The sequence below is a fragment of the Maylandia zebra genome, linkage group LG3 (genome assembly GCF_041146795.1).
Source record: "Maylandia zebra isolate NMK-2024a linkage group LG3, Mzebra_GT3a, whole genome shotgun sequence".
NCBI lineage: Eukaryota > Metazoa > Chordata > Actinopteri > Cichliformes > Cichlidae > Maylandia > Maylandia zebra.
Window position 1 is genome coordinate 63,889,027 of NC_135169.1, and position 25,475 is coordinate 63,914,501.

Sequence of the window (25,475 nt, forward strand, 5' to 3'; positions counted from 1 at the left end):
ATGAAACCAGGGGTGTGGTCCAACAGTCAGTTTGGTGAGGAAGGTTCCTAACTGAGAGAAGTGACCCAGAAGTATCTGTGTAGCAGCCACAATGAATCAAGATCATGAGCTTTATTAACTGATCAAAGTCTCTTCTTTCATCTTCTGTATCATTCAGTTTGCATTGGTAATGCCCATTATTGTAATGCTTTTTTAAGACGAGCAAAACTTTATTTCACTTTGGGTTAGCTGGGATAAGTGATGGATGGAGGGAATTTTATTTCAGCCACAGAAATCCTAAACAGGAAGGAGGAGCAGCGTTACAGTGGATCACTATCCAGCAGGGAAACAAGGTTTATTTCAATTTCTTGGCCATGAGTGAGATTTACTGAGTGGGCAAATTAGGGAGACGACACCATCAGATTCCGAGCCCTCCATGTGTTAATCAAGAGACGGCTGCTGTGCTACATCCATATATAATGAATAAATTAGGAGCTAAAGCTGAAAGGACAGTTTATTTGTACCATCTTCACATGAACACATTCAAGAACATCACAGATGAAGAAACATTAAAAACTTCCACACTACATAAAGCAAGAAAAATAGTTTTTCTTTCAGGTGGTTTCAGAAAAACAGAAACATCAAACATCTCCAAGACTCTCTTTGAAAGAACTAAAAACCTTTGTTCTCATGGTCCAATCATGAGTGAACTCCCCGATGAAGCCTTGTGTGCTAAAACATGTCAGAGTTTTAAAGGTTAAACATGAGTTTCCAAAACGTTTTGCTGGAGAACAATGAACTATTTGACTGAGTTTCAATCATTTACAGACGAGCAAAACCAGGACAGAGAAAAAAGGACAAAACTGACTCAGTAAAACAACAGAAAAGAAGATCCCATGTAGATCTGTATTATGTAGAAGTTCAGCCCAGCAACCAGTTCAGTTCAACACAAGTTTAAATGATTCTATCTGAACTCTGTGGAGCCTGATCTCAAGCTTTTTGAGTCCAACACAGAAACCAGAGGATCTTTCTGTGTCTTCAGATTCACTGTGATCCAGTCATGGGAGTGATTTCAGCCCTGAGTGATCGCGCTGATGTTTGCACAGAGCAGACAATGAGGTGAATGTTTGGGCACATTGGTAACAGTGAAACAGTTTATTAGTAACGTGGGATCGTTTGTGTGCAGAGTATGAACTGAGATTCCTGAAGCTCTTGTCACACTGGTCACAGCTGTAGTTTCCTTCCATGTGTGTACGTTCATGAATGTTACGACTTTGTAAATATGAGAAGCTTCTCTCACAGTGTCTGCACTTGTGTGGTTTCTCTCCTGTGTGGACTCGTTTGTGTGTTTTAAGCTGACCTGCAGTGGTGAAGGATGACCCACACTGATCACAGACGTGCTTTTTAACCCCACTGTGAATCAGTTCATGTCGTTTTAAATCACTTGATGTGGTGAAGCTTCTCCCACATTCTTTGCAGTATTTCAGTTTGTCTCCAGTGTGTCTACGTTGATGTACTTTTAGGGTCTTTTGCCGACTGAAAGTTTTTCCACAGAGGTCACAATGAAAGTCTTTCCCACCACCACAGTGATGACAGGGTTGAGAACTGGATCCATCTGTGTCGCTCTGCTTCTAAACAAAGACACAAAGACAGTGTAAGTCAGTCCTTCAACATTTGTATCCTGAACGTCGCCTGAAATAAAGAGCATCTCTGCAGACGTCCAACTACATTTCACTGTTTCAGTTAACACACTCAGTTTACTGGGCTGCAATAACTACAATACTACCACCATAATACTACAGTAATACTAAAATCATAACTGAAAGGAAAATCTGAATAATCACTCAGAGCTGCTTTTCCATGCAGTAGAATTGCTAACATGCTAACACAGTTTAATGAGCAGAGTTGTTCCAAACAGTCAGGCTAAAATGACAAGATAACAATATAAATACATACCTCACAGTAGCTGCGCTTGTAGAGTCTCTTTCTGGTGTGGATCTGTTGGTGTTGTCTCAGGTGATGTGGAGATTTAAAAGTCTTCTCACACAGGTCACATTGATAAGGTCTCTCCTCAGTGTGGGTAAATATGTGTTGTTGTAACTGTGCGTCTGTTGTAAAGTATTTGCCACACTGTTCACAGCAGTACACATCATGTCTGGTGTGAATGCGTAGGTGTGTATTTCGGTTCCCTCTCTGGCTGAAAGTTTTTCCACAGATGTCACAGCTGTATGGCTTAATTCCAGAGTGGGTAACTAGATGCTTCTGTAAGTTGCTACTGTGAGTAAAAGCTCTGCCACACTGATCACAGCTGTACGCTTTAACTCCACTGTGGACGAGTTGGTGTGTTTTTAGGGAACCCTTCAAGGAAAAAGACTTTCCACACAAGTCACAGCTGAACGGTCTCTCTCCAGTGTGGATGACCTGATGCTGTTTTAGTTTAGCCCTCACAGTAAAACCCTTCCCACACTCGTCACAGGTGTGTTTTTTCTCTCCCTTTCTTCTGTGAGGTTTGTCGGCCTCCTGAGAGCGCTGACTTCTGGCTCCATGTTGGTCCTGCAGTGACAGAGATACAAACAGAGGCAGTGAGTGAAATGCAGTCGTGGAACAAACTCAACCTTCAAACTCCATTAACACTAGTTTTAAACCTGAAGGTGGAGCGTGGCACCAAACACCTTAAAGGTCTCTTATCCCCACCTGCTGGTAGTTCTAACACATTACATCCAACCTGCTGTTAAAGATAATTCATGACTGTTCAAACACTAAAATCATGCCCATCCATCCTGATTGTGTACACACACACACACACACACACACACACACACATTATTTTATAATTTAGATTATTTTGTTGTTTCCTATTACATATTTCTATAATTTGTATAGATTTATACAGAATTATTCAGTGATAATAAATCCTATGTTTGTTTATTCTAAAGGAACCCCGTTAGCTTCCACAACAGATGTTGCTCGTCTTCCGTCAAATACTCCCATATAATATTACACAATAAAGTGGATTCAAGATATCCACATAATTTCACTCTTACATCCACAGTGAGGTTTCACAATTGTTCAAACATAAGTAATCAATAATAATAGTAATAATATCAATAACATTGAGGCACATTACACAAATTTCAAAAACAAATCATGTCTTACAATATTTACAACAACTAAAAGCTCTGTAAATCAGCTTTTAAGTGTTCATTGAAGTTTTGAATAATTCTCTAATTTTTTAAGGCAACTTATTCCACTTAAAAGTTGCTCTAAATGTAACAGTTTTACAAAACGTTACTTTTAACTCGAGCATTTACTAAATTGCAGCTTGTTGAAAACTGTGTAATATGATGATGTATTTCATCTGGATACTGCAGCTGAGCAGAATAAATGTGGTGTGTTTAACAGAATTGCTTTCTTTAGAACTACAAGTAAGCCATAGAATATTTTAGCCTGTACAGGAAGCCAAGAAAGGTTATTATGCATTTTATCAATATTAGTATAGTATGAACATCTTCACACTAATCTGGACGCCTTATTCTGGACTAACTGAAGTCTGTTAAGATCTGTCTTATTAGCTGCTGACCAAATGATTGAACAATACTCCAGATGAGACATTGCTAGTGCATTAATGACATCTTTCATAATGAAGAAGTGATACACAAAGAGCATTTCATAGCCATAGCTATGCCTTGTCGGCAGAGTTATGTGACATTAGTGATGTTTGTACTTTCAGCGTTAACTTGGTTTTAAAGCCTTTAAAATATACGCCGTTCAATAGTCGACCTTCATCTGACAGAGAATGTGATGATTTTGTGGATAATTAAAGTCAGTCATATATCCACAAACACAACAAGCTGAAAGTCAGTGATGCTGCTCGGTTTGCAGTCCTGAACATCACGGCACAAGCAGGATTCACTGCACTGTTAATGTTAGCTGTGTTATATTGCTGCCTCTGTTCGGTGGTGTCGAGCCAAACGCACTTTAACGTGTGTTTGAACGAGCTGACGGTTCACTCGTTAAGCTGAAAGAAAGATGCTTTAATCACAGCAGTCACACATGTGTCCACTGCACCATCTGGAACTCTTCTTGTTTACACTCGTAATAACACAAACACTAAATCCTGCTTCTCTGGTGCTGTTGTGTAGCAGTGTGTACACCTGAGACTGTCACCTGTCTGTCTGTCCTGCACTCTCTCTCTGTTTCTTTCTCTCTGATTGTGGAATAAAAGTATGAACATGTGTTTATAAGTTACACTTGTGTTTGAATCCTGCAGCTTATCACACATTTGATTTCCATGTGTGACGACTGCAAGTGTCCAGAGTGAGGACAGACTGAGGGAGCCACTGCTGCACATCATCTGTGAGGCTTTGCACCCCTGATGATCCACCAGGACAAACTCAGCAGTGTGTGAGGAAGAGGAGGAGGAAGAGCCAGCAGCACAGAAATGAAGCCCAACAATCATGTTTCAGTCCTGTGGCCTCAGCCTCAGATACTCATCAAATCACACAGAGCTCATGTAGAAACAAATGAACTAAATATGTTCTCCTTCATTTCTGTCAAACAAAGCTGTATGAAACGTTTCCAGCTGTTAGTATCATGGTTGCTAGGCAACCTGGGCAGCGCGACGGAGGCTAGACGTCCCATTTCACGAGCCTACGAGCCTCGCACTTCGGCCTTAGCGGTCTTTGAGTACGCGGCCCTTGAGGACTTTAAAGCTGCAGAACCTGAATCGGGATACAGCCATGATGATCTCCAGCCTCGTGCTCGCCAACATTCTCACCTGAGTTAAGAAGACGATCACTGAAATGGTCTCAGCAGGTCCTTTGATGACAGCAATGAAATTCAGTGGTAAGGCTTTTTGGGGATTAAGTTCGTTTTCATGGCAAAGAAGGACGATGCAGTTCATCTGATCACTCCTCATAACATTCTGGAGTGCAGGCAAAATGCTATTATAAAAACTTAAGCAGCAACTTCTCCAGGTTCCAATATTTATGCAATTCTCAAAGCTTTTGGCCACGACTGTATAACCTCTTCTGAAGTTTAGTGGATATTATACATGGTTATGCTCAGGATGTGTCGGCCAGTTTCCACTGGAAACGCCTTTTGGTTAAACTGTCAGCGAGGAATTTGCATTTGCACTGTTACATTTTTATATAACTTTAATGCACATAAACAACAGCTGCTTGTTTCAGTGAAAATACATTGATGGCTTTTTAATAAAGTTGTGCAGCTGTAAAGTATTTTGTCTGGTGTCAATTCTATCGTCAGCTACATCGTTATGGCAAATGTTCAAATGTATATGGTGATAAATATCTTTGGTCATATGGTCCTGCTCTGTCTGTCACCTTCTGTGTTGAGCTCATTGTTTCCTCTGTAGTGGCTGAGCTGAGTCCAAGGAGCTGAAAATGTTCCTCTGCTGCTCCGTCAGACTCTCCTCCTCCTGCTGATCAGCTGGGACACAAAACAGATCTTTGTTAGGCTCCACACTGCACTGAAGAGTCAAAGTGTCTCATATGTTCATCTGACAAGTAAAAGAACACATTTTTGTTTCCCGAGGTGGGCAACTTGTTGGAAACAAACACAAAAGGTTTGAGCACTGATACCTGCCATTGCTGCCATTGAAAGATGCAACGCCAGCAATGTGGATTGTCAAGACTCAAACCAATCATCAAGCAAAGACAACAGGGATCATTTGTTTCTGTTTATTTAGCATTCACAGCATTTGTAGTTGCCTTCTGTGCAGGGGAAGTCCACGCACACTGTGTGGTACCGCCATCCGCAGAAGGTGCATTCAACCTCTGTAAGAGAAACGAGATTGTCTAAGACTGAAATGATATTTACTAAAGAAGTGGTGATTTGTAAAACTTCACATTTTGATCCGGGACGTACTCTGCATGAAACCAAGCGCTCACTCTTCCTGCTCAACAAATGACAAGGGCGGAGCCTTATACCACGTGATACAGAAGCTGTGCCGTGTGATGCTAAAATTAGCAGGGAAACAACAACGGAGAGCACGTCAGGGATGACGAGAAAGTGACAGGAGAAAATCCGTCCCGGTCAACCACCCAAACATCAATAACGGGAACCTTATACAGCGCTTCCCTATACACGTCGAACTCCCGCAGGCACAAAGACATTACGGAGGCTATCACTTATCACCTGACCAAAGATATGGCTCCCATCAACACTGTGCAAAACGAGGGATTTAGGAAAACGATCAACACCCTAGACAAACGCTACACAGTGCCGTCCCGCAACTATTTTTCTATTGTTGCACTACCTGCTCTGTACACGCAGCGTCGAGCAACGGTGGAGACGGAATTTCAAGCAGGACAACATTTTGCTGCAACAACAAAACGAGAGACATTTGTTGTTTTATGTTTATTTATTGTTATGAGAGAATCATGATCTCAATTCTAAAATCGTGATTCTCATTTTATGCAAAATCGTGCAGCCCTAACATTAACACAAAACTATTGTTTCACCAGAGAAACACACATGAAGAGAGAGAGAGAGACAATAACAGCTACCAAACAGTCGTCATAATTCGTCACACAATGAGAAAAGGACAAATCAACAAGTAACAATGACTAATTAATATTAAAATCTGTAACATAATGTATTGTTTGGAGTTTAGTCTGATTGGTTCAGGATGAGCTGCCATTATCCAATCACACGTCTGCTTACCTGCATCTTTTCTCTTTTTTCTAACCTGAGCACCTGATGGCTTTGAACTTTTGTTGTCCATCTTCCATTGGTTTGAATTTTGCGCTCCAGTACAAACAGAAATCCCCCAACCCGAGGATCAGCACAATTAACCTAACAGCAGGCACGTGCAGAGGGGGGGGGCTAGAGGGGCTTGAGCACCCGCCCCTTTCCTGATGGGTGCCCAAGGTGCCCTTTTGTTGAGGCAACTTTTTTTTTTTTTTTAATGTGTGTGTGCGTGCGGAGTCCTGTCTGTGCCCCTCAACAATAATATTTAACTATTAATCACAGTTTTGCTAAATAAAATGATCTGGCTTGCATCAGTCACATGATCACATTTAACCAATGATCGCCCTTGACGGCAGAACGCGCTGGTTACGAGCCGGGAACGAGCTCACAAGTTAACTCAGAGACACAGACTGATGCGACAAAACCAGTAAGTAGCTGTACAGCGCACACTGTAGTGTGTAGCACACAGGAGTATTAGCTTATTACGTACACGTTGGTAAGCTGTCTTGTTGCTACTGACGAACTGAAACAAACGAGCGTGCTGTGTGTGCAACAGCGCGACAAACATTACCTGTCCTTTTATTAACTGCACAGGTAGTGCTGGTCACAGCTGCTGGCTACCTGTGTAAGGCTGTCATGGGTCTGTAGCTCTGTCACCGTTTTAGGGAACATATTTAGTTTTAAAGCAAGTTTCCGGGCTTTTCCTGCCTTTCTGGAGGGATTATATTTCACTAAAAACGATCTAATATGCATGCCCACATAATTATGCATTATTATAATTATAATATATTAAAAACACACGCTGTATTTTAAAGAACATACATTAAGAAGCAGATTATATTAGATTTATATTTTAAATAAGACAAAATTTGGATGTTACAGCAGGAAGATTATTGTATCTCTACAGTTTAAAAATGTAATAAGCTTTGCCCTGCACAGAGTGTATAGTGAAACAAATGGAATCATCATAAATACATTATTTCATATTTATTACTTCCCCCTCCTCTTTGCTTTATTATTGTAGCTCTAGTAATAAATAATAATGTAAGGATTCTGGATCAGCACCATGATGCCCATAGTATATACAGTATTCTGAAGAAGGTCTAAAATGTCACTGTGTGTGTGTGCATGTGTGTGTTTTATTTAGATGGATTTTTAAAAAAAAATATTACTCATGATATAACATTGTGCAGACATGGCTGGTAAGGACATGAGGAGGAAACAGCAGGAGCTGTGTGAGGCTACTAAAGGCAGGGCTATAACATTTTTCTGTCATCATTTTATTATAGATTAAGTGCAAGAGTTGTTAGGTGTGGATAATTAGATTATAGTTTATTGCAATAGCAAGTTGTGCCTTGTTCTCACATAGACAGCAAGTGGAGAGTGATATATGAAATGATGGGATGGAAGGAAGAAGAGAAGCAAAGAGTGATTCACAGGCAGAGCCTAAATTATTTCTCACAGTTTTTTGTTGCCTTATGGTTCCAAGCGCTGTCACCAATCTTTGCATTTTGTTATTATCTCATGACACTTGTTTAATCAGCTACCATCTCTCCTGTGGACTTTTTAATGTCTACAGTCTCAGACCAACACAGCCCTGCCCTCATAGCTGGACTGGCCATCGGGCATTTGCCCGGTGGGCCGCTGGCGATTTTTTGTTTTTATGGGCCGACCGATTTTTTTTTTTTTTTTTTTTTTTTTTTTTTTTTGGGGGGGAAGGGTATAAATAATGAAAGGTGTTGGATTGGCCAATTGGTCATGATCGACTCTGGGCTGGACCAATTACAGCCGAGGAGGTCGGATGCACCCTCCCCCTTGTTTAGCAATCTTATAGACGAACTAAAGAAAGTGGAGAACAAAAAAAAGGAAAGGAGGTGCCGAAAAAATTAGGGCCAATGTGATGGACTGAGTTGAAGAACAGGAGGAGCCCAGGAATTATTAGAAAAATATAGTTTCCATTTAACCCCCAAAAATTATATTTACAAGACTAATAAATGTTGAGCTCATAAAAGAGGTCAAAGAAACAAAACTGAACCCAGGCAAAGACTGCAAACTTAACAAACCAAATGACTGCTCAAACATACATAATTGACCTAAACATGAAATGACATACAAGGGTATATATAATGGCTGATCAGACCATTGTGACACATGAGGGGTAACAAACAAAACACAATCATAAATCACAAAAAATGCAGTACAATCTAGTTTGTTAATAAACTAAACACTAAAGAAGAAAATCAAAAACCCCATTAAACCCTAAACTCAAATATTTAATTAAATACAAATACTTTGTTTTTAAAGTAAAGAAAACACACATTTTCCCCCCCCCCCCTTCAGCAGGAAGTGGTGGTGTGGTCCAATTATCTTCCTTTGTATTTAATGGTTTCAAACCCTGGCTACCATCTTTTGTCCAGCAACTCCCAGGGATGATAGCAGGTAAGAAATAAAAAGACAAAGGTTAGTCAGAAAGCAAAGAAATGAAGTAGTATGAATACATAAGTAAACTAAATGTGCGCGCTTACAAATAGAACAAATGTATCCAAACCAATCAATAAAGTTATTGGAAACTAAAATGTATTACTATGTTCAAATGAAGAATGAAAATACAAAAGTTACCGACTTTAGAGTGTGGCCACGGGTTTGGCCATCACACACACCCCCACTTCTGGATCTTCCATCAGGCAGCGAGAGAGGTAATCAGCAGTGGTATTGTCTTTTCCAGGGATATAGTGAACCTTAAACTGGTATGGCTGCATAGCCAGATACCACCTGGTGATTCTCCCATTAGTGTCTTTCATTCTCTCCAGCCACTGCAGGGCTTTGTGGTCAGTTTGAAGGATGAATTCTCTTCCCAGCAAATAATACTTGAAAGAGTCAAGTGCCCATTTAATGGCCAAGGCTTCCTTCTCAACCGTTGCGTAGCGGCTCTCCCTTGGTAGCAGCTTACGGCTGATGTAGGCGACAGGATGTCGATCCTCTGGTGGTCCCTGCAGAAGCACTGCTCCCAAACCTCTTTCAGAAGCATCAGTCTGCAATGTAAAGTCTTTTGTGAAATCTGGTGAGTGCAGAACGGGGTCCTTACTCAGGGACTGGCGAAGGTCTTTGAAAGCTGCAACGGCTTCAGCTGTCCACCGAATCTTATTGGGACATCTTGAGCCAATCCTGTCCGTCAGTGGGGCTGCTCTAGCTGAGAAGTTGGGAATGAATCTGTTGTAGAACGCAGCCATGCCGAGGAAGGATCGCAGCTGTTTCCTGGTTTGTGGAAGAGGACATGATGCAATTGCATTAATTTTGTCAACCTGTGGTTTAATTGTCCCACCTCCAACAGTAAACCCGAGGTACTGGACTTCAGTCCTAGCAAGAGCACACTTTGCTGGATTGATGCAAGCCCTGCGGAACACAGCCGATCCAGCACGATTCTTAGGTGATCCACATGCTCTTCCCAAGTTCCACTGAAAACAACAACATCATCAAGGTACGCACAAGTGAATGCTGAGAGCCCACAGAGTACCTTATCCATTAGTCTTTGAAATGTTGCTGGGGCCCCATGGAGACCAAATGGCAAGACTGAACTTGAACAATCCCCACGGAGTACGGAATGCTGTCAACTCTTGAGACTGCTTAGTGAGAGGTACTTGCCAGTATCCCTTGGAGAGATCAATGGTCGTTAGATATTTTGCCTTCCCCAAACGCTCAATGAGATCGTCAATGCGTGGCATTGGGTAAGAGTCAAATTTTGATATGGAATTGAGATACCTGAAGTCGATGCAAAAACGTATCGTGCTATCCTTTTTCGGAGCCAACACAACAGGGTTGCACCACTCACTTGTTGAAGGTTGGATGATTCCAAGAGACAGCATGAGGTCCACCTCCTCCTTTAACTCCACCAGGAAGCGTTCCGGTATCCTGTAACTCATACGCTTCACAGCTGCATCAGGTTTTAAAACAATGTCATGCTCCACCAGACTCGTGCGACCTGGGTACTTTTGAAATATGTCTGAATCAATCAGAGGTGTTACCTGAGACTGTTGCTCACTGGTGAGATGGCTCAGGTCCAGGACAGACTGTTACTGAAGGCAAGTAGTCATTAACTTCTTCCTCCTCATCCACGCTGTGAATAAGCAAACCCTCTGTTTTATTCTCAGTGCGTGGAATCCATTCCTTAAGAAGGTTAACATGGAGCACTCTACTCCCTCGCTGGAGACCTGGTGTAGAAACTTTGTAGGTAGTAGGTCCAAGTTTCTTCTGTACTTCAAAGGGTCCCTGCCACTTTGCCAGCAACTTGCTGTCAGAAGTTGGCAACATTACCAAAACCTTCTGGCCAGGGACAAAACTCCTGTGGCGAGCTTTTTTATCAAACAAAGTCTTTTGTTGCCTCTGAGCAGCTGCCATATGACTGAGCCAGTTCACTCATTTGCTGAAGCTTTTCTCTCATATGAATGACATATGAAATAACATTGACCGATTCCTCTTTACCTTGCTCTCTCTCCCATGAGTCCTTTAGCAGGGTCAATGGGCCTCTCACCTCATGGCCATAAAGAAGCTCAAACGGGGAGAAGCCAGTGGAGGCTTGAGGAACTTCCCGGTAGGCAAAAAGGAGGTATGGCAGCCACTGGTCCCAATCAGACCCTGTATCATTGACAAACTTTCGGAGCATTTGTTTGAGAGTTTGGTTGAAGCGCTCCGTCAGTCCATCTGTCTGTGGGTGATAAGGGGTTGTCCGCACACTCCTGATGCCTAACAGCTTATAGACCTCTTTCAACAGTGTGGACATAAAATTAGTGCCCTGGTCAGTTAAAATCTCCTGTGGGAATCCAACCCTTGAGAACAGTTGAATCAATGAGGAAGCTACAGTTTTTGCTTTAACAGTTTTTAATGGAAAGACTTCAGGATACCTCGTAGCATAGTCTGTAATGACTAGCATAAAGCGATTTCCAGATTTACTTTTTCTACAGGACCAACTACGTCCATGCCAAGACGCTGAAATGGTATACCAATGATTGGGAGAGGTTGGAGTGGTGCTTTGGTGGGGACCCTAATTGAAGTCTTCTGACATTGAGGACAACTCCTGCAAAACATAGCAACATCTGAGCGCAAACCAGGCCAGAAAAAGTATCGCTTGATGCGAGCGGTGGTCTTATGCTTCCCCAGGTGGCCAGCCCAGGGAATGGAGTGCCCCAAAGTAAGCACTGTTTTGCGGGCTGCTTTAGGGACCACTAACTGCTTAACCTGGCCGTGCTGGTGGTATAAGATGCCATCTTGCAGAATGTACAGCTCTTTATTTGTGTCAGATTCAACAGAGTCCTTTTCCTTGGCCCTCAGCAACATGGCAGACAAAGTTGGATCAGCCTGCTGCATTTGTCTGATGTTCGTAGGTACTGAAAAACCTAAAGGCATATCTGGAGCAGCCTGAACTGATGTCTTTCTAACAGTGTGTTGAAATTTTTCACGTCTTCTTTGACTGCGTGGCTTCCAAGACTTTCCGGGATCTGTCTCTAGTTCAGCCTCAAAGAAGGGTAAAGCACTGAGGGTTGCATAATGCTCGTCCTGATTTTTAGTTTGAGCCCTTGTTATAACAACATTGCACTCATGTACTTCCCTCAACAGATCATAGATGACTGGCAGATCCTCCCCAAGAACTACAGGATAGGGCAGCTTATCAGCTACACCAACCTTTAACAGATAGGGTGTCCCCTGCACTACAATAAACAGATCAGCAGTAGGGTATGGTCTTTCATCACCATGTATACAGCAAACTGATATGGTTTCAGAGGGGCATGTGTAATCGTTTGACACATATTTCCTGTGTACCAGAGTCTGTGTGCTGCCAGTATCTATTAAAGCATTAATTTCTTGTCCATTAATCTTAACTGTGGTGATTTTATTTGACTGCTTTCTCTCAGATTTAATATCCACATTCTGATGAGGCACGAAACACATCTGAGATAATTTTCTTTGATTATTAGGACACATGGGCTTAGTGTGACCTTCCTGTCCACAAAGGTAGCACACTGGTGGCCTTTTACCTGGCTTCGAGCTATTCAGGGGCTGCTTTTCCCTTGTAAAGGGCTTACCCACACCCGTCGCTGACCTCTGAGGATGCTGAGGGGGTTGCAACCGACGTGAATCTCTGGCAGCCTTCCATGCACTGTTGCTCCATGGCTGACTCTTACTTCGGGCAGCTACAAACACATCAGCCAGGGTGGCAGCCTCTGCAGCAGACTTTGGATTATGCTCCTTAATCCAGACCTGAAGCTCAGGACACAGCATTCTTAAAAACTGCTCCAAGATAATAATTTCACCAACTTCTTTTACAGTTCTGTTTTTCGGCTGAATCCATTTTTCATAAAGTTCTTTCAGTCTTGCATACAGTTCCTTGGGACTCTCATCAAAAACTTCAAGACAGCGAAATCTTTGCCTGTATGTTTCTGGGTTTATATCATATTTTTGCAAAATGGCAGCTTTTACCTTGTCATATTGCAGTGAATCGTCCACATCCATATTAACATAAGCACTTCGAGCCTTACCAGTAAGAAGAGGAATGAGGTGAAAAATCCAGTCTGACTCAGGCCAGCGACAAGCAGCTGCAATTCTCTCAAAAGTGGTCAGAAAATGTTCAACATCATCTTCAACAGCTAGTTTCTCCAGTTTAGGATGATGAATATGCACAGACTGACCTGTTAATATGGAGGCTGAGCCAGAACCCTCATGCTGAGATGTTGCTTGTGTCTGATAATCAGCTGGAGTTTCAACAGACTCTGGATCAGTTGATGTGGGCTCTGGAAGTGGGGTGGTTCTGGCCTGCACTTCCATTTGCAAAAGCCAAAACTGGTGTTGCAAACTCTTAAAACGCTGTTCTTGCAGTACAGCATCCTCTCTCTGTTTTTTATCTCGAACTTCCTGTTGTCCCAAGAAAGCCTGAAGAATCCCAGCAATATCAAGAAGAGTTGGCTCCCTGGTATCCTCTCCTTCAGTGTCTCCAGCCACAACTGAAATTCCTTCTTCCATCTCCTTCTCAATCTCTGGGTGGTGCAAGGCCTCTCTGGCCTCCATTTTATTTCCTCTCTTTGGGCGCACAGCATTCTGCATGGCTCAAAAAGTTTGTCAGGGGAGAAAAAGGGGCAGAAAAATGCAAAAAAAAAAAAAATCCTGTCTCCTCAACTGAAGGATCCCACTTCTGACACCACATGTGATGGACCGAGTTGAAGAACAGGAGGAGCCCAGGAATTATTAGAAAAATATAGTTTCCATTTATTTAACCCCCAAAAATTATATTTACAAGACTAATAAATGTTGAGCTCATAAAAGAGGTCAAAGAAACAAAACTGAACCCAGGCAAAGACTGCAAACTTAACAAACCAAATGACTGCTCAAACATACATAATTGACCTAAACATGAAATGACATACAAGGGTATATATAATGGCTAATCAGACCATTGTGACACATGAGGGGTAACAAACAAAACACAATCATAAATCACAAAAAATGCAGTACAATCTAGTTTGTTAATAAACTAAACACTAAAGAAGAAAATCAAAAACCCATTAAACCCTAAACTCAAATATTTAATTAAATACAAATCCTTTGTTTTTAAAGTAAAGAAAACACACATTTCCCCCCCCTTCAGCAGGAAGTGGTGGTGTGGTCCAATTATCTTCCTTTGTATTTAATGGTTTCAAACCCTGGCTACCATCTTTTGTCCAGCAACTCCCAGGGATGATAGCAGGTAAGAAATAAAAAGACAAAGGTTAGTCAGAAAGCAAAGAAATGAAGTAGTATGAATACATAAGTAAACTAAATGTGCGCGCTTACAAATAGAACAAATGTATCCAAACTAATCAATAAAGTTATTGGAAACTAAAATGTAGTGATGGCCAAATGAAGCTTTCTGAAGCACTGAAGCTTGTATTGAAAAATGGTTCATTACTCGAAGCTTTTCAACACAGTCCTCTCTGGTGACATCTGGTGGCCAAAAATACAAAGAGCAGCTTGAATCCACAAAATAAAACCAACTGCTTCATTACGATTGCCTACTCTACACAGTGGAGTTTTGTCTGATATTGGGCCTCCGTTGTGTTGCTTTGAACGTGTATTTTTTTGGTGGTTAAAAAAAAAGTGTTTTATTTGTTTAATAAATAGTTTTGACCAGTAAACTCTCCTTGTTTAAACATGCACCATGGTGTGGTCTTCCTTTGCTTGTGACTTCTTGATGTTAGTAAATACAATAATTGAAAAATACCACGTTACATATAATATATACATATAATAATGTACAACACATTATGGAGTATGCTTCTGCTCTGAGGTCCTGCCTCCATGCACTTATGCAATTAATCGCTAGACAGGTGTATTTATAAATAATATTATATTAGGGAAATTTTCCCAGACATATTTTTGACCTGGGGGTAGAATTGATTGTGAAATGGAAAGGAAAAATGCTTATGAAATTGCAAATTAAAAACATGATGCATTGACGGTAACCCTTTTTCATTTTTATTTAAAAAGAGAATTTGTTCTAATGTGCGATGGCCGAACCTGTTCCTTTTCGTGGAGATCATTTATCCTATCATTTATCCTAAGTGTTAAGGAAAATCCCTTCACATGGCACAGAGGAGGCTGGAGTGCAGAGAAACTGGTAGAGATGCAGTTTTACAGTCTACCTGGGCCCCACCAACTGTCAGCTAAAGAGAATAAATAAATTCAATTGCTGCACATTTGGCAGACTAACATTTTTAGATTAATTAAACAATAAAATATATATTTTTACAACATTACATGTAAAGAGTCAAGTGGAAGTTTTTCTAAAGTTATTTAATGATATTTATATTATGGAAGCAGATTTTTGACATTTTACCTTTTTCCCGTTTTCAGATATAATAAACACGCACAAAACAAAAGCAAACGGCCAGAACACAAAGCTGGAAAACCCACCCGATTGACAAAAATCAACTCAAAATTCTCCCACGCAACAGAACCTCCTCTATTCCTCGCTGGCTCCAAATCTCTCAGTGGAATGATCAGTGGTTTGCTATCTGTCACCATCAAAACACTCCACAAATGCCGTGAATGATTCGCTTCCTTATAAACCATTGAATCAGATACCGAAGCAGTTAGGTTCTAAATGAAGCTTCGGACGTCACTGATCACGTGACTCTGGCCAAACGAATCAAGCTTCGATACAGTGCTTCTGAAGAAGTGTGTTGATTTTTTTGACACACGCACCGGAGCTTCAGCTTCAAGCGGGCCATCACTACTAAAATGTATTACTATGTTCAAATGAAGAATGAAAATACAAAAGTTACCGACTTTAGAGTGTGGCCACGGGTTTGGCCATCACAGCCAAAAAGAAACAAGCCCTTCAGGCAGACGCTGCCAAATGTGTGAAAATTACTGAATTGTTTGGTGGTAGCTATGGCACAGCTTCCATAGATTTAGCAAGATCAGCAAGTGGTGGAGGCCAGCAGGTGGATGAAGGAAAGGGGAGGCAAGAGGAGGAGAGACCCGAGGCGGCCGCTGGTCATAGTGGCAGAGGAACTGAACTTCAGGTAAGAAGTTATGACCTGCTGTCTATCTGTGTCAGATATAAACTAATTTTAGTTGTAGCTTGTTTTCGTTGTGGTGACTTTATACAGTCGCTTAGAATAACCCGTACAGCGTAACTAGCATGACGGAGTTTATATACTGCTGGGCGGGTGCTATGAAGTTACTGATAGTAAATTTTATTTTATGCTTAAGGTTAGTTTCTCAAACTTCTCAAAATCTTAACAAATTGTGCCAATCCTTACATGTTGCACCAGCTGATTTATCATCAAAGGTGGAGAAGTCTGTGACAGAGAAGACAGAAGAGCAAGAGAGAGATGGAAGAGCAAGAGAGAGAGATGGAAGAGCAGGAGAGAGAGATGGAAGAGCAAGAGAGAGAGATGGAAGAGCGAGAGAGAGAGATGGAAGAGCGAGAGAGAGAGATGGAAGAGCGAGAGAGAGAGATGGAAGAGCGAGAGAGAGATGGAAGAGCAAGAGAGAGAGATAGAAGAGCAAGAGAGAGAGAGATGGAGCAAGAGAGAGAGATGGAAGAGCAGGAGAGAGAGATGGAAGAGCAGGAGAGAGAGATGGAAGAGCAAGAGAGAGATGGAGCAAGAGAGAGAGATGGAGCAAGAGAGAGAGATGGAAGAGCAAGAGAGAGAGATGGAAGAGCAAGAGAGAGAGATAGAAGAGCAAGAGAGAGAGATGGAGCAAGAGAGAGAGAGATGGAAGAGCAAGAGAGAGAGAGCCAGGGCATCGATTACTTTGCTCGCCCTGAACCTGCCATATTACAGGCCTTCTTAGATTACCACCCACAGCAGAACAGTAGCAGTGCAGTTGTGATGAGGGTGTTCAGCTGTAAAGATGGCACCAACAGGAAGTGGCTTACTTATTGCAAAGAACGCCATTTATTGTTCTGCTTTGTGTGTCTGGCATTTGCAAGGCTGACTGACACCAGCACATTTATAACAGGCATGAGTGACTGGCGACATATACACCTGCGCACAGAGGAGCATGAAAAGAGCAATACACACCAGACCTGTGCTGAAGCTTTTTTCTTAAGGTGCTCAAAAGGCAACATCAGGAGCTTGTTTGCTGGCAGTCAGTTGTCAGCTCACAGAGCACAAGTGAAAAAGAGACGGCAAGTTTTAGAGCGTATAGTGGATGTGATCAAAGTACTTGGGAAGAGGGGACTCAGCTATAGGCATGTGGAGAATGAGGCTGCATACACTTTAGGTGATAACACCATCGATCATGGTAACTTTCTGGAACTGATTGTGTTATTAGGCAAGTATGATATGTGCCTTGGAGAATATTTGAATGACTGCATTGAAAAAAGCAAGAAGTTGCATTAGTGGATCAAGAGGTAGAGGATCTCTCATCACCCTACTCTCCAAAACAACTGTCAACTCAGTGATTGATCCACTTGGCCATCTCCTTCAAGAGAGCATCGCCAGTGATGTCCAGAAAGCTGGGATGTTTTCTGTTCAGCTAGACACAACCCAAGACATCACAGGTTATGATCAGTGTTCATTAATCATCAGGTATGTTACTGAGTCTGTGCAGGAGAGGCTTGTCTCCATAGTGAGGTGCGAAGCATCCACGGGGCAGTACTTTGTAAACTTGCTTTCCGGAGTTTTAGAGCATCTGAATCTTTCAGCACTTATGACTGCCCAGTCTCCAACTCATGTGCATGTGTGGTGCTATGCACACATACTTAATCTTGTGATTGCTGACATAACACAAAGTGTCATTGAAAGTGGATCACTCTTTAATTTACTTAATGACATAGCTGTGTTCATCAAGGAGTCCTATCACAGGGTTAATCTGTGGGAGAAACAAACCGAAAACACAAGACACAGACGCCTCAGTCCAATAGGTGAGACACGGTGGTGGGCCAAGCATGATGCCCTCCAGAAAATCTTTGGACATTTTGGAAAACCAGATGATGGCCTCTTCGTTGATGTAGTGCTGACGATGGAAGCCATTGAAAAGAGGGAAAAAGAAAAGCCAGCTGTTTGTGCCAAAGCACGAGGCTTTAAAGAGTGTCTCTTGAAGCATGAAACTGTGTTAACAGCACAGATATTTCTTAGAGTGTTTGAGCAAACAACTCCTCTGTCAAAGTACCTCCAGTCAAAGGGGATGGACATTCTCTCTGCCCATCATATGGTGACTGCCACACAAGATGGCCTCAAAAGTATTGCCAGGTACTTTCCAACTGTGAAGACAGCTGCAGACACATTTGTGAAACAGACAAATCAAAAACTAGAGGAGAGGGAGAACAACACAGACATGGAAGTGGAGGCTGAACTACCTAAAAAGAGAGCCAAAAGGAGAAAAGGCATGGCCGGAGAGATGCCTGAAGATGAGTTGCAAATCAATGCTGAGAAATCATATGAGGTGAAAGTGCACAACATCATCCTGGACACAGTTATTGAAGCAATCCACAGACGATTTGTCATACATGGCCCTCTTCTTACCGATTTGGCATGGTTGGACCCCAGGAAGTTTAGCCAGGTCAGAACAGTTTCTCTTCCAAGTAATGCATTTCAGAACCTCAGCGCCTGTCTACTTAAATTTGACAGCAGGGCTACAGTTAATAACCTTCAGTCAGAACTGAAACGTTTTGCTGAACAGTGGGAAAGGCTTAAGACATCACATGTAGATGAGTACACGACCAGAACAGCAAAGGACAGATCTGAAGAATGGGACGAAGAAAGTGAAATTGTGACCGAAAGCTGTGGTTCTTGCAAAAATTGCCCACTGTGCTGCTATCAAATACTCAGGCGGTTCAACATGCTGTCTGATGCCTATCGTCTCCTTGGGCTGGCATACAAGTACCTGCTGACCCTCTCCCTCACTCAGGTTGCCTGTGAAAGAACATTCTCTACACTCAAGTTCATTAAAAGCAGACTCCGAAGCAGCCTGTCTGCAAACAAGCTGAAGATGTTTATGCTGATGGCCACTGAAAAGGACATTCTCATGTCATTGGACTCTGACATGGTCATTGACAGGGTAGCTGAGAAGAGTGACCTGCTGAGAAAGCTCCTTTTGTAACCTGGTGAGGTGAAATAAAAATGAGCAAAACATTCCTAATTATCTATTGTTAATATTAAATTCAGCTTTATTGTTATTGCCTAAATGAATACGTTTAGTATCTACCTTCACTTCAAACAAGTCAAGTGATTGGTAAATGCTTAGAATTTGTCCATCTTAATAGATAGAATAAATATGAGATTGGAGTATTAGGCATTTATAAACATATATTCTTACAGTCTTAATCTGTCATTGTTTCATTTCAGATGCTGTCAGTCATTTTAGGAGGACTGAAGTGTGTTCATTTTAAGTAAGTACTATATGGAATATGATTCAACCATTTTTCTAGAGTAAGCATACCAGTACTGTCATCGTCTGAAAAAATCTATTAAGTACAATTCTTTCTCAACCTTCACTGTCTGTCCTTTCACTTCATAAAGGTTTCCATGTCTTAAGATATGTTCAGTGTTGCTGCTGTGGAAGTGTTGTAGGTGACCTTTTATTGATGAGTGAATAGTCTTTGGTGATACAATTCAATCATAATCTGTCCTTTATAGATTTTAATATTCATCTAATCTTTATTCCTTTCTGTCCTGTTTGTCAGGGTCTGATCATACATTGTTTGTTTAAGAGGTTCGAGACCATTCAGCTTTTTAAGTTCATCAACGTAAGTACTAGTGTATATGATTTCTCTAATTGACACATATATTTGATTCCAAATACAAAAAATAATGTGTAACCTGCTGGAAGAATGTAGGAGGTTGAGACAGGATCTCAACACTTGGTGTCTGCAACAAAAGACAACAATATGTGGGGCGATCGTGGCTCAAGAGTTGGCAGCTCGTCTTGTAATCAGAAGGTTGCCGGTTCGAGCCCCGGCTTGGACAGTCTCGGTCGTTGTGTCCTTGGGCAAAAAAGCACTTTGGGGTCCTTAGGGACGAGTAAAGCGCTCTACAAATACAGGCCATGTAATGGCAGAAACATTCTCTAGTGTAAATCCTGACTAGTTCATTAACTACAGATCAGTTTCAGTGAACATTATTCACAGAGGGATCTGAGTTCCTTATACCAGACTCTACAGAAACTGTAACACTGTACAGCTCTGCGACTCAACAATATGACAACAATGTAACACACACTAGAATCATCAAATAAAGCCCCACTAACCACTAGAACTAGAACTAACTAACTAGCACTGGACACTTGCATATTAGAGATTTCTACCACCATAGGAGGCGAGATATCATCCTTGAACCAGAGCATCCAGCCCTCAATTTCGGACATAAAAAGCGACGTGGCCAGGCATGATAACACTTTGACTGAACTGCAGGACTGTGCCTCGAACCACTCTGACACCATCGCCACTCTCCAGGCCACTGTGGAGCGTTTGTCTGCGGAGGTAAAGAAGTTAGATGAGAGATGTGGAGCTCTTGAGGCACTCCAGGAGGAATAATTTAAGAACTGCAGGAATACCAGAAGGCACAGAGGGACCCAAGATGACTGAGTTGGTTCACACCTGTTGGCGGAGGCGCTATCTCTCGAGGAGAAGCCACTCATCGATCGAGCACATAGAGTGAATCGCCAGCGTCCCAAACAAAGTCATCTTCCTCGGCCCATCATCTTGAGATTGCACTACTACCACATTGGTGAGGAAATTCTGCTGAAAGCTGCAGAGAACAAGAACCTGATGTTTTTAAAATAAACATCCTCCCAGATTTCCCTCCCTCTGTTGGAAACGCAGAGCCGCATTTGCAAATATGAGAGGAAGACTACGTGGGATGACCGGCGTCAGGTACAGACTGCTATACCCTGCAAAGCTGTTAGTGACCCATGGTGATGTGAGGAAAAGCTTTACCGATCCCAAAGAGACCGTAGACTACGCGGAGAAGCACCTCTCCCACCCACCTTCAAATGTATTAAAAGCAAGGATATATCTATATGTCTAACGCTGACACAGCACTGTGTTTCTTCTTTTCCCTTTATATTCCATGTAAAGGTGAATATGGAGCGTTTATGGAGCTCGTTTATTGACCAGCTGTCAGTTAGAAGGTAAGAGTTACTAGGTTAACAGAGGTTAGCAGTAACAGTACGGGGAAGTATATTGTGTTGTTCTTTTGTTGTTTTTTATTTTATCCTACTTTACTTTGTTATTTTGATTTTACCTGTTGTGAGTGCTTCCCGTAATTCTCCTTTTTCTTGCGCCGCTGCGGCCAGAGTTCACAACATTACATATTTTTGTATCTATAAAAAGGAAGCTGACACTCTCCAGACTTTATCAAAGGTGTGAGCGTCACAGCAGAGGCCTTTGTGTCAACGTAGCTGAAGACAAAACACAGAAACACATGAAGGAGATTTTCCTGGCCTGGATTTTATACAAATATTCTGCAGTACATCAAAAATGAAAGAAAACCATTAGTCAACATATGAACATCACCTCTGAAGTTACAGAGCTTTGATTGGAGACACAGCTGAGCGTTTTGCATTTTGCATAATTAATTACATAATTAATTATGTAACCATAATTAAATGGTTACATCATCTTTAAAGTCCCCAGAGATCAGGAAAAGGGCCTGAGGGTGCTGTGTTTGGAGTCTGCTGGTTACAGTGTGCAGGACCTCACAGGCTGCTGCAGCGTTAGCAGAGGGCGGGACATACACAGCTATCATAATCACGTGTGTAAACTCTCGTGGTAGATAGTACGGTCTCATGCTAACCGCTAGCAGCTCAATGTCCTTACAGCATAGCGTCTCTTTGATAGAGAAATGCCCAGAGTTACACCATCTATCGTTCACAAACACAGCCAGACCCCCTCCTCCCTTCTTACCACTCTCCGCTGTTCTGTCATAAGAGGCTCAGCAGCTAAAGCAGCACACCTGGGTCTCCCAGCCTATTAAAAGCAGCCCTTTGCTTCACCTGCTTCACTAAACATTATTATTTTAAGCAGAGTGGTGTGATTTATGTAGGCATTGCTGTGTGACAGGATGACTTTTCTTGCACACCCACCAAATGAGGGCACACATGCTTCCACGCCCACTGGTGACTGCACACATCCTTTCAAGGAAGCATTTCATTCATCCCTAACAAATGGAACAAAACACTGTGCAGCGTGTTCAGGTTTGAACGTGGCCCTGGCCTCTCTCTGCATCCACCTGGCACATGCAACACACATCCACTCCCTGCTGAGCTGCTTGTATTTGATGTGTTGAAGTTTTGGTAAAGTTTGAATAAATTCCACTTTATTTATAGGAACATTTCATCTGTGGACTCCTGCTTCCCCTCTCCTTGAGCCAGTTTGTGACGGGAACATGACATAAGAAAAGTAATTTATCCCTTTTTGATTCTGTGTATCTGGCGCTCATCCAGTGAGTTCACACTTGGCAGAAACAGACTGAATTTGTCTGGAGAACTTTGGCTTCAGCCAAGTTAGATAAACACACTGTGTCTCTGTCAAAACAGCAGTGTAGTTGTGGCACCCCTGTGAGGGAATGACCACATTAATATTATTTTGTGTAAAACACTCATGTAACGGGACATTTTTCATTGCTATATGTATTTATTTTCAGTTTCTTTAAGAGGATAGAAAATCCATGTAACAGGGATTCATTTTATGTTAGAAAGCAGTGAGGGCGGAACTTTGGTGCTTGCTCCGGGGTTTCGGGGAGCAGTAAGTGGAGCCCACCTTCCGCTGCTTCCTCAGACACGTTCTGGAGGAAAGCAGAGACGCATCGTGTCTTCCTTACTCTGCTCTTCACCTGCTTTTACAGGTCGGTACACGGTGCTCGCACCGAAAATGTTGTTTATTGTCACCATGGTTACCCACGTTAATGTGAATGGGAGAGTTAAGGCGGTCCGCCAAAGTTATTTATATGTAAACACGGGAGAAAACCAGAGGAGTGTCCCGCGCGACCGCACCGCGAGCCCGCTCGTTAGGTGGAGCGCTCGTGAAGCAGAGTCAGTGCGCTCCTATGCTCTGTGCAAACGTGTTGTAATGCTCCAATCAAATCAGTTCTGTGAGATGTGAATGTTAATAGTTCTGTTAAAGTGACTGAGTAGATTAGCTAGTGTAACACAAGCACTCTGAGCAACTCTGTGTAGCTAACAGAGGCATTCATGGGTTGATTAAACAAGCTGTGTTTCATGATGCACTAAATAGTGATTTTGCCAGTAAATTACTGGAGGGAACAAATGTAATGTATTTACCAATGCTGTTATTGAATAGAACTGTTTAGCCAGTAAGACACTGCAGAAGACAATGTGATGTGTTTATTGATATGATAAAAGGATGTAGCTGTTATGGAAAGAAGTGTGAACTTGAGAAACTGAACCAGTTAAAAAGAGTATATTTCACTGATGTTGTGAAATAAGTAAATGTAATTGATGTGAATGAGGAACCAGCTGAACAGTATATTGAAAGCTCATGTTTAGTGTTTTATAGCATTTATTTGTGTGAAATAAATCAGACTCAGACACGTTCTGGAGGAAAGCAGAGACGCATCGTGTCTTCCTTACTCTGCTCTTCACCTGCTTTTACAGGTAACATATTTGTCATCGAGGTCTTCATCCTTGGGACCCGTAACATAGTAACTTCTTCATTGTTATACTTCTATAGTTTTCCCATTTTGTGAGCTGTGGATGTGGAAAGTGTCTCAGTGACACATCCACATGAAAACGGCGTTACCTTCGTTCATTTGCACGTCAAATGAACGAGCTGTTTGGACTTTAACGTCACAGCTGATGCTTCGATACTCGAACTCAAGAGTTCAGCTTCCACTCAGAGGTACAAGTACACACAGCAAAGATAAACGTGTACACAAGGTTGAACCCACAAGTGCACAGCTCCAACCAGAGATGGGCAGTAATCCGATTACTTTTTTCAAGAAACGAGTAAAGTGAGGGATTACTATTGCAAAAAAGGTAATTAGATTACTGTTACTTTCCCGTAAGCATGCTGCGTTACTGCGTTACTAAAACCGCAGCTGTGTGCAGATGAACAATGGATAATCTATTGAGTGTGGAGAGAGTGTGAGCGTGCAGCGTTTAAAGCGTGGAAGCACTGACCTTACTTTGAGTTTGACTCTGTAAAAAGTGACAAAAACATTAGAATCCGCTGTTCACTGCGTGGGAAGACAACATGCTCACTCACTATGTGTTAATGGGCATGCTTATTTATAACTTTGATAAAATGTCATAAAAATAATTCCATGCCAGCTCACCATTGGTGATCAGGTAGTTTCTGTTCCAGTTACAGTCCCATAAATCATGAAGCTTGCTGCCAGAAAAGCTTCAAATCTCCTTTGAAAGCTGTTTGTGGTCTTGATTGTGGGAGCTTCAGTTGTCTGACTCCAGCTGCCACACAGTGCTCACTGATATCATTTGCAAAAACCCCAGTGTGACAATATTTATCAGTGAAGCAGAAATCAGGAAGTGACGACTTTTCTTTGAACATTTGCTAAGGCTAAGCTGTGCTTTCTACCACAGTTGGGAATTTCCTGGTTTACAACAAATTATTGTGTCAACACCGCATAAGATTTCAAACTACAGGAAAATCACTGGAGTTATAAGAGGCAGACAACGACACACACACCACATGCATGCTGTTGCTATTTATTGTGGATTAACCTGTCAAGGGCAAGAACAAAATAATTCTGCCTCAAATACAGGAAATCATAGCTTTCCTGTATTTCCTCCATTGTTGGCATGCTGGTTAGTGCTGTTGCTCCACAGTAAGAAGGTCCTGGGCTAAATTATCCATGAATGTAAACGGCTGTGTGTTTCTATCTGATAGACTGGTGAGCTGTCCAGGGTGTACCCTGCCTGGTAACCTATCACTTCAGGGTTATTTCCCAGCCCTGCTGCAACCAGGATAGAGATAGGAGGATGGTAGTTGTTGTAGACCCATTCAATTTCAATTGAAGGATTAAAATGTTCCAGGAGCTCAACTTACTCCATCTGAACATGTTTCAATCGTGTTTTATGAACACAACATGCAGCTTTACTGAATATGAAAAGGTTGTGTTGATTTAACTCAGGTGTTTAAGTTTCTGCCAAAGCAAAACCTTTGTGTGCAACCAGTGTCCACTATTGAATCAAGTAAATCCAACATGTTTTTGTCAGTGCAAGAAGGAGTTACGGTGCCTGTATTCCTGCACAATATTGTCCCGGGAGGGAGAAAAACTTTCTGGTGAAGCTTTGGTTGATTTTTGGGTTTTGCTTGACACTAGGTT

At 41.9% G+C, this 25,475-nt stretch overlaps 1 protein-coding gene across 1 annotated transcript; it reads right to left on the bottom strand.

Annotated features, from left to right (window-relative positions):
* Window positions 1-475: 475 nt before the first annotated feature.
* Window positions 476-5,447, bottom strand: LOC143417145 (uncharacterized). The gene is made up of 3 exons (XM_076882753.1): window positions 5,322-5,447; window positions 1,936-2,532; window positions 476-1,610 (listed from the first exon to the last, which is right to left on the bottom strand). Exons 1-3 carry the CDS (start codon window positions 5,337-5,339, stop codon window positions 1,038-1,040), a joined length of 1,188 nt encoding a protein of 395 aa, XP_076738868.1. The 5' UTR covers window positions 5,340-5,447; the 3' UTR covers window positions 476-1,037.
* Window positions 5,448-25,475: the final 20,028 nt, after the last annotated feature.

Bases quoted from the DNA above. Each gene is read 5' to 3' on its own strand.
- LOC143417145 (XM_076882753.1), bottom strand. The intron at 1,611-1,935 runs GTATGTATTTAT...GTCTTTGTTTAG, and splicing joins ACAAGCGCAGCTACTGTGAG to AAGCAGAGCGACACAGATGG.